This window comes from Montipora capricornis, chromosome 14 (assembly GCF_036669925.1).
Source record: "Montipora capricornis isolate CH-2021 chromosome 14, ASM3666992v2, whole genome shotgun sequence".
NCBI classification, from domain to species: Eukaryota; Metazoa; Cnidaria; class Anthozoa; order Scleractinia; family Acroporidae; genus Montipora; species Montipora capricornis.
The window spans coordinates 18,066,128-18,076,127 of record NC_090896.1 but is presented as its reverse complement, the minus strand read 5'-3'; the positions used below and the strand labels follow the sequence as shown (position 1 = coordinate 18,076,127).

General features: G+C 38.5%; 1 protein-coding gene across 1 annotated transcript in view; it reads right to left on the bottom strand.

The window, feature by feature from the left end:
• Positions 1-10,000, bottom strand: part of LOC138032991 (cytochrome b-245 heavy chain-like) — a 43,896-nt gene that overhangs the window by 10,173 nt on the left and 23,723 nt on the right. Inside the window, exons 11-18 of the mRNA XM_068880717.1 lie at positions 9,180-9,306; positions 7,857-7,949; positions 7,063-7,134; positions 6,912-6,974; positions 6,241-6,295; positions 5,632-5,695; positions 3,862-3,898; positions 1,438-1,520 (exon numbers count right to left, since the gene is read on the bottom strand). Of these exons, the coding sequence (XP_068736818.1) occupies positions 1,438-1,520; positions 3,862-3,898; positions 5,632-5,695; positions 6,241-6,295; positions 6,912-6,974; positions 7,063-7,134; positions 7,857-7,949; positions 9,180-9,306 (594 nt within the window). The remainder of the gene's footprint in view (positions 1-1,437; positions 1,521-3,861; positions 3,899-5,631; positions 5,696-6,240; positions 6,296-6,911; positions 6,975-7,062; positions 7,135-7,856; positions 7,950-9,179; positions 9,307-10,000) is intronic.

Sequence of the window (10,000 nt, the reverse complement as noted above, 5' to 3'; positions counted from 1 at the left end):
GGAGAACAAAAACGAAACGCACTCCATTAAGACCGGTATGTTTTATCCTTTCATTGACCGGTTTATGAATTTGAACGTGGATTAGTGATGACATGGCGACTTTTTCTACTACGAAAGGCACATACTTGACTCCTCCTAGAAGGGGTGGAACGCATTATCCTCCGATTACAAGTTCAGAGGGCTGCCCAACTGAGTTACTGGAGACTGGAGGGAGCTTAGGCCATTAAACTATTGAAAAATAACCGAAGTTGTTTTCAAGTAGCTATATCTCATTATTATATACTCAACAATATATCACGTTCCTGATTGGTCAATGACGAATCCATAAATAGGTTATAGAGTGCAAAAGAAGTTATGCAGTGCAATACGGAAGTTGCTAGGGAAACAAAGCGATGGAGTGATTTTGTTGAGCATAAAGTAAATAAGAAATGGTATGAACCTGCTCATGCATTTCGCGATTTATGGTCACTTGTGATGTCTTAAAAGTTCTTGAGAACTTTCTAAACACCACTCATGCCTATAAATCACGAAATGCACGCGCAAGTTTACACGATTTCCTATACTTATTACATTTTCCAGGCATTGTGTTCATTCAAAATTATACGCATCATAAATCATCATATGACAGTAAAGTGAGACAGATCGTAATGATGCAAAAATATATAGACAATGAAGACAACACGCAATTTTAAAGCCAAGGGTTGCTTCGTGCAAAGGCGCGTTTATAAAGGGAGAAATAGGCCCAGTAAGCAAACACACTGCCCCAAGTCAGTAGATTTGGACGATGCCCAATAATGATTTCATTTAATGGAACTTTTCGCGTCATCTAATCCGCTGACAAATTGCAAAAACCAATGAAATGATTCAATAATTTACAATACCGTAAATCCTCTATTAAGCCCCCTCCCCCCATACTTATTCTTCACAAAAAAAATAACGATTAACGTGGACTGATCAGTTATGGTTTATTCAGGCTGAAAGTTCACATTGTTTTTGGTCTTCGGCCGCATTTTCGTTTGTTAAGTTGCGTACGACAAATCAATACAAGTAACCATTCTCATAAAAATTACCGAAGAACATGAGGCCGAAAGCACATATTTGAAGGATAAGAAGTTTGTTATTGTTACTCTTAGGCTCCCACAAGTGAATTAAATACTTTTGACAGTGACTTTAATTGTACAACACGTAAGTCTACTCTGTCTGATACCACGGTATTTTTGCTGCAGGTGATGCGTTTCGCTAAATTAAATAAGCCCCCCCCCCCCCCCCCTCAAAAGTGCTTGAAAATTTTAAGCCCACGGAGGGCTTCATAGAGGATTTACGGTACTTATTGCCCATAATTTGTTTGCTTCGACAAATAGGCACTTAAAAGGTTATATCTATCCACTGCATTGCCACTTCAGGAGCCGAATTTTAAGTAGTGTATGAAGGACTTACCAAATAGACTTCAGCACCGATGCAAAGGGTGTCACACCAATGCCTGCTCCGATGCACATACAAACAGGATACTTAAAGACGTCCTGTAAAGAGCAGATCAAACAACACATGATATGTCCACCATAATTCACGGTATAATAAGGCTCTAGCTGTATTTTAAAAGTAAAAACGCAAAATGAGATTCTAACGATCTCATGTCCAGAATTGCACAGGTAATTAAATGCACGCCCAATTTTGATATCCAACACCAAGGTTCCTTTTAGTCTAAGCATTTCCTATCTGTTTCTAGCAACAAGGTAAGGGAAAGGGTTAGACAACCATATGTCCATCATAATTCACGGTATAATAGGGCTCTAGCTGTATTTTAAAAGTAAAAACGCAAAATGAGATTCTAACGATCTCATGTCCAGAATTGCACAGGTAATTAAATGCACGCCCAATTTTGATATGCAACACCAAGGTTCCTTTTAGTCAAGAGAAAATGAGGGGACAGAGAGGGAGGCTCCCGGTCCAGCCCTTGGGATATGTCATGTCCACGAAAGTTATATTTAGACGAGCGGAAGTCTTCCGAGACGTCCGCATGCAGGCCAACTTCGGTCTGATGTTTGAAAGAAAATAAATATTCATGAGCCTTCCACGTGCTCCGTCATTTTTTCTTTTCATTAAGAACCTGAGAGCGAGGCAAGACTGCATGCGGACGTCTCGGAAGACAGACGTCCGCTAGATCAAAGACTTCCGCTCGTCTAAAAATAACTTTCGTGGACATAACATATCCCGGCCAGTGCCCTGAGCCTCCCTCTCTGTCCCCTCATTTTCTCTTGTTTTAGTCTAAGCATTTCCTATCTGTTTCTAGCAACAAGGTAAGGGAAAGGGCTAATTAGACGACGACCTTAAATTGCCAATCGGATTTTTCGGAAAAGAATATACACCATCGAATCTTCATTCGAAAAACTCTCGGTTGTATACGTAAGTCGCATACGCCATCAGTTGGAGACCAGGGAACCGGAAATCGGTTTATATAAAAGCCAAAGTATAGGCTACTTTTACGCCTTGCTTATTTCGTTTGCCAACCAAGAAATTCTTCACTATTTTCAACGTAAGGCCGTTTTATGACAGCTTTGAAAAAGAAATGCTGGCCAGTAACCGAGCCTACATGGATTCTCCATAAGGTATCTGGGAGTCTTGATTGCCTCAAATTTATAAAAAATAAAAAGCAGCATTGGTATTCTCTCAAAACTTCGTTACTATTTAAACTCAGATACCTTGATTAATCTTTTGTATGCTTTTATATACCCTTTCCTTGTTTATGGTATTATCTCATGGGGTAATACTTACCCATCTTTCTCTCGATCTTTGTATATTTTACAAAAGAGAGTAGTATGCATAATGACTTCCTCTCAATACCATGACAATTCTAGTCCTCTCTTTAAACGCCTGAATATCTTAAACTTTCATGATCTCGTCAATTCTTATATTGCAGTTTTCATTTATAAGTGTTATAACAAGTTATTGCCGTCTGTTTTCGATGCTCTTTTTACATGGATTAATCATATGCACAACTATAACACTAGGCTATCCATTAAACTTTCTTACTCTTTGCCTAAAATAAGAACTAATAGGCCATTTTACAGTTTTTTGCTCAGCGACCTAGCCTATGAATGGCTGCGAGGCTGCCGGTGACCTTGCATTGATACAGCCCCCACTGCTTTTATCATGTAAATTGTGTTGTTGTAATTCCAATTAGTCCATATTGACATTACAAAAGCACAAAGGTTTGTATCAAAACAGGGTCACCGGCAGCCTCGCTTCCATTCTTAGGCCAGGTAACTTAGCTACAACTGTAAAATGGTCTATTATAGAGTGTATAATATTAGATTAAAGGCCCAAAGATTTAGAATTCTATTGATGAAAGCACTAAGGTTCTTGAATTTAAGAAAAACATTATATCTGCCTTATTATTAATAAATCTTCCTTATTATTAATAACTACTAGTGATGTTACAGTTGTGCATATATTTTATTTATCTATAACAAGCCATGCCAATTTTTTGGCACCATCTTTTTCCTAAAATAATCTAGATATGCTATCTTAATTTTAATTATCTTCACTTTTCTGTAATTATAATATTCAAATATCATAGCTGCGTGAGTGGTGTGGTTTTTTGTGTGTAAGTGCTGCTTGTTTCCGTTTTTAGCCAAGTCATTTTATAACCGACCCTTCTCTTAATCTACGTACTGAAATTATTATTTTGTGATTGGCCGCCCGGCTCCTCTAACCACTATGGTTATTCCGGGCAGAAGGCACTCTATTTAATTTTAATTAAATTTCCTACTTTCTTTGTAAATATTTATGTAGTAAGAGTACGAATAGAAGTTGTTGTTGTTGTTGTTGTTGTTGTTGTTGTCTACAAACAGGAACACTCACTGAGCTTGCAGTTCCAAAGGGTCCATCAACAGCAAGTCTGCAAAAGGAAAAGTAAAGTGTTTTTTAAACGACCCTTTTTGAATTTGTATGGAATCAAAGACTTCGTATTCGGCCTTAAGACTTTCCCAACTCTGGTAAAAAGCTGAGATAAAAAGAGCATGTTTTACAATCTCCCTCTAGCTGAGGGGAATCCTGTTTCAAGAAATAGAGCTTGAGTATCGCTGTGACAAAATTAGCATCTTTGGGGGAGAGGAGGCGAGGTGAGGAAGTATGTGTCCCAGGCGAGGAAATAAATAGTGCTGAATTTAGAGGTGTTTCCATGACCTTAGATAAGTATTTGATACTGGGACTAAAGATCATATGAAGCTAGATTCTTAGGTAATAGAAAAAATGTATATATTAATTCACCCGCAAAAAAATGCTAGTGTCCGTCGTTCGCGAATAATCCTCTTGTTTTAGTAAGGACAAAAGTCAGGCAATGGGGATGAGTCAGTTCATGGAACCAAAATTTACCAAAATTAAAACTATATAACAAAGTTATGACAGCTAAGTAATTAGCAACTATTCACCGAAGTGGAGGTGCTAGTGGTGGATATTTACCGAGCCGGGAAGCGGTGGGGTAAATATCCAACGCTATCCACCGACACTGAGGTGAATAGTTGTATATACTAAAACAGTGACATAATATAGCACAAAAAGATGATTTTAACTCATTTATTCCTGCAAAGATTACAACATTTTCGGGCGCAAATTCCGCGCGAATTGCTCGGAAATGAATAGCAAAGGATATCCGGAGTTTGAGTAGCCAATCAGCGCGCACGTTCAACGATATCCATTGTTTAAGTATATACTAATTAAATTTATCAACAGGTTTGAGAGCTTTGAGCAAAAGTTAGACCTTACCCGTTAGAAGTCACAAGATTGCGTACTAAATCCAAAACATTTCGTTGACAAAAACAACCTTATGTCTGCTTTTATTTCTGCTTTTGACCATTGGTCAAGAGCATAGACCTTATTCATAAATGGCGGTCAATTTATAATTCTTTTGTCGAAGTGCAAATTAGCCTACCAAGCCTCCATACCATACAGTGAATTGAAAAGAATTCTTGCTTTAAAATGAGGCTTGGTAGGCTAATTTTCACGTGGACAAAAGAATTATAAATGTGACCGCCATTTATGAATAAGGTCTATTGACTGGAATAAACAGTACTCTCAATTAACCATAACTGAAAGAAATGTATACATTAAAGTGCGGGTCCTAAACGAAAAATAGGAGTGATCCTGGTCTTGCACTTAACTGGTCAATTTAAACAATTGTCTCTTATAGACACCTGAAAAATTCAGGCGGCTTCAACGGGATTATGAAACCTATCACGTCTGCGATGCCGGTGCAATGCTCTACTAACCGAGCTATGAAACCACTCATTTGCAAGCAGGTCAATTTATTGACCTCATTTGTCCCCGTGAAAGGACTGACAGATTCTTTAAAACCTAAGACTAAAATCCATTTTGACAATGACAACAGTCGGTTTCTCTTTTTAAACCGGCCGACACCTTAAAATTTTATTGAAACCCCTGAAAGTGACTATTTGGCAATCAATCGTGGATACTTTGAATAACCAAGAGGGAAGAGGACGTTGGTACCATAAAAAAATGTAGATGATAAAGGGCTACAAAAAGGAACGAAGCTATGGTTGGCAGAAAATAATCATCCAGTGTTTTTTTTTTTTTACGATCTAATTGTTCTGATTTTCTGAGATCTTTACTCACCTTGGCAAATCAGCAAGACTTCTTGTTTCGTTCCCGTCTCCTTTAAAAAGTTTAGCAAGTCCACCTGTTAACACAAGGACAAACCATTCACTTATTTCGAATCGCAAATGTAGTTTCTACATACAGAGTGAGTTCACTTTGACTTGACGCGGCCATGGTAAATTCTTATGTATAGGCAATCACATGATTTCCAATGTAAATTTGAAATAAATAAGCACAAGTAATTTTTTTCAAGGACGAACAAAATTACACGACCCGTAGGCCAGTGCCGTTGGTGGTCTGAGAAAAGTTACAAGTGCTTATTTATTCCAAATTGCATGAAAAAATTCGAGACGGTTAAGCAAAACCAACGCACGTGTACATGTATCACGCAAAAAATTGAGCCATCCAGGGTTCGCATTTGAGTTTGTTTGCTCACTGACCAATCAGAATGCTTGGTTTATTTACTACTTTTGTACTGAATTACCTCTTTTCTGCACTGTGTTACCTGAAAACGGCATTCAGCTATAGCCTCGTGTGCCACTTTTTTGTTGTTACACATTTTGAAGTCAGCTGTGATCTATTACTGAACAGACGCACAGCAACATGGAATCTGTTTACTAATCTTACCTGTCCAATCTCCGGCGATGCGAATATGAACGGAGAAGAAGTCATCTTCAGGGGCCTGGAAACAAAAATACGAGAGTGACTAGAAACCTTGGAAGACTATCATTAACTAACAAAAATCTAACTACCAGTCCTTTCCGGCTGTATGCAAATTGAAATTGATTGATACGCCTTTATTATTTCCATAAAAAGTAGGAGTAACTAAGAATGAAAGGTTCCGATTTCGCTGCTCAATTGTTTTGGCCAACATGTTGGAGTGTTATGCCCCACATTTGTGTTCGATCAGTGCTAGCTATAACTGTTGCTACTCTTAGCCAAGCGTCCCAAATTGGGAATCAACAAACGATATTGCAACTAGAATCTTCTTCTTTTGGTGCGGCTAACAGTATACTCCAGAAGCAAAACTGGAAAGATCACCATCTCCCAAGACAACGTTTGTTTGCATCTTATGTCTAATTTACATTGACTGTTCACGTAGATTATTATCAACTTAAACAAGTAGGTTAAACAGGGACAGGAAAAACACTCTGAAAATTAGATAGGCTAACGAATTTAACGTTTTGTCAGCAACTCAGATTTTGGAAACACGCTAACCAACACAGATTTAACCACTTAAATTCCATTGGGAAATTATAGAATTGTCCCCACCTTTTTTCATTCGCTTGCTAACTTACCGATGTTAGAGTAAATGGATGCCACTCCAAATGAGACAGCTTGGGGCATTTGAGAAATATGTACTAGAAGAAAAAAGGACAAACTTTAAACAATGTCTTAACTGAGAAATTCAAGACGTATTAATATGCCAGAAGAGTCAAGGTTCAATACCTGCCCAGCGTCATGATGGAATCCTTTCTTTCTCATTTGAATCTCAATAACTTTAGACGGATGATTCACAACCTAAGGACAAAAAAAACACAGAAAAGAAATCCTTTTCCACCTATGTCGACTAGCTGTCAAAACAAGTCTGCATTAAGCCTTTTAATACGAGTAATTAACAATTATTCCGCGTAGCACCGAGTTGGCTATAACCCGTCCCATATCCAACGAGCGCGAATGGGTAAATAATGATTGCTTTATTATTTTCTCATTTAAATCTTAAGTTGAATTACTGTTACGAGTTATCGACGTTAAATATGGTTACTTTACTTTACTTTACTTTAACGCGTGGACCCTTGAACCAACCGATAATTGATAAGATAGCCGATAATTAACGACCGATAACCGTGTGACCATATTAGGTCATATTAACCAGTCAGAAAGTTAGAAACGCAATTATATCCTTTAGACTCAAAGTATGTTAGTTTGATTTCATGGTGTGCTTGCTCACAAGATCTGGACAGCAAGAAGACGTAAGACATATATCGGTTATGTATGAGGGTTATTGCGCGCATTCTTTCTGAATATTGCACAATTATTTCACAGTACCTATAATGGCCTCGGGCGTGTAAAAGTGATTCACTGTAAGTACGTGGTGACAATAGACCCGCACAACGTGCACAGTAAGTTCTGTTTGAAATACAGGAGCGCTTACTCGTATACTTTTTATCGAAATGAAAATGGCAGTGCAACCAAAAGTGAAAAGCAACCTCCCTCCCCTGACACCCCCCATCACATCTCACCTTCATGATTTTAACCTCCTGGAAAGAGCGATAGAATCTGATGAATCTTTCAATGATGTATAAGAATACAGGCCCAACCACCCTTTTCCAAGTCTAAAAGAAATTAAGAAAACGTGATTAGTTTTCATCGTTGATCCTCGATTATATTACCCCCTATAATCTGCACTCAGGTCAAGTATTGCAACATAATGAGATACAAGTGCCTTATCGGAGAAGAAAAAATGAAACTTTTCTTTAACTCCCTTTAAAGCGTCAACTCCTTTTTTGACAAGAGACTTAGAGTTGTAGCCAGGAACATTGAGTAAGGGTAACCTTCTATGGTTACTTAAAAAAGGTTCGGGGGACACTTAATGAGGTTCATCGCCAGTATATCTGGCAATATGTGATGTTACGTTAAGAAGGGTTAGTAGACACTTCGTGTGCGTTGATCATACAAACATGCACCTCATTCTCGTGCAAACAGGGCAAGCTGCTGATTATTGCAAAAATAGGCCATTTCCAAGTTCATGTCTGCCTACTCTTCAAAGCGAGTCTAGGTGAGCAGTTTTTCTTATGAAAACTAGTTTTCATTCATATGTAGACTAGAACTAATTACCATCACAAAACCTTCGCACAGTTTAGAATCGCTTTGAAGAGGAGGCAGACCAGGGGTTTCAATAAAAGCCGGTTACCGGCGGTATACCGCCGCCTGCTTTGCCTCACACCGCCGGCTAGTTTGCCTTAGTTTTCACTAAAAATGCTATCATAAACTTGTCAAACTGCCGCCTTCAATGGGCTATCATGGACGGCTATTTCAGAAGTTATTGAAACCCCTGAGGCAGACATGAACTCAAGAATGGCCCATTCTTAAGGGATCCATTCTACTAACTACGACGCTGCATATCAACCCAAAACGGCTCACCTGGAAGTTTAACCAAAACATTTATTATCTACATCTACATCTACATTTATTGAGTTGATAAAATCTTGTAAGATATCACATCAACTATCAAAAGGAAACATGCCCTTACATCCGGGTGAGCAAATTTGGAACAAAACATACAATATGTAACAAGGCACAATACGTCACTCTTGTCATAAGACCATGAACACCCTCTACGTCTAGTTCATTTCTTCCTTTGAATAATATCTCGCGAACTGTAGCTAGCACACAAGAAATAGCTAAAAAACGGGTTTCAGTGAGTTTGGGCAAGCAGCGAACATCTGTTCATCGTTCTTCGTTGCCGTAACCTGGGTTCAAACTATGTAAACTTATAAAGGTAGTAGAAAGTCAAAAATACGCTATCTGTACACTAAGTCTTGCAATAATATGTCTTTGCTTACATTCATTCCAAATGGTTTAAATTGGGGATCCTCTTTACATGGACCCTCCTTACCCCAAAGGGTAACATTTGCTGAGCAAATTTCTGGGTCATGTTCTTCCAAGTTTGACTGAAATCGAACCACACCCCTGAAAAATAAAAAGGCAACAGACAAACTTAAATTTCGTAACAAGAAAATGACAATGAAGGCAAATTCATATTGAAGTCTAAATAATTTACTTATCTTTGCTACTCTTGCTTTTAGGGGAGAAGGTTGAGAGCCACAAAAAATACTAAGGGCCCAGATTTGGTCAGACATGTGGGTCTTCAAAGGCCCTCATAATATGGCCGCGCTCGTGCAAACACACTGGCCAGACCGCAATAGGTGAAAGTGTGTCCGTCTTGCTTTTCATAGTTCTGTTCATTAACCTTAAGACTAAAGTAATCATCATCATTATATTGGTTTAAAGGGGTAAACGGGTCACCAAAGACAAAGCATTGAGAACAATAGGCCTTTTTCGATACATTGAAATGCAGCTTGATAGTGAGGCATTGAGGACAAAGACAAAGAAAACAAAAAAAAAAAGATTTCCCGGAGATCCAAATCTCCTCCTACGCGACCAGATATTAGAAAATTAAAGGGATGACCTTGAGAATCAAGGAAAGTACAGTGCAAAACTAGATGCCCCGTTAATATGGAGCGAAGAAAAGGAAGAAAATAGTAGGGAAGTGGATGAAGTAGAGGGACGCATGACGGAGGAAATTCTAGAGGCATCCCAGGAAACGATACCATCAAAGGGTAAGAGAGAGATGGATAAGCCATGGACGAATCCAACTTACCAA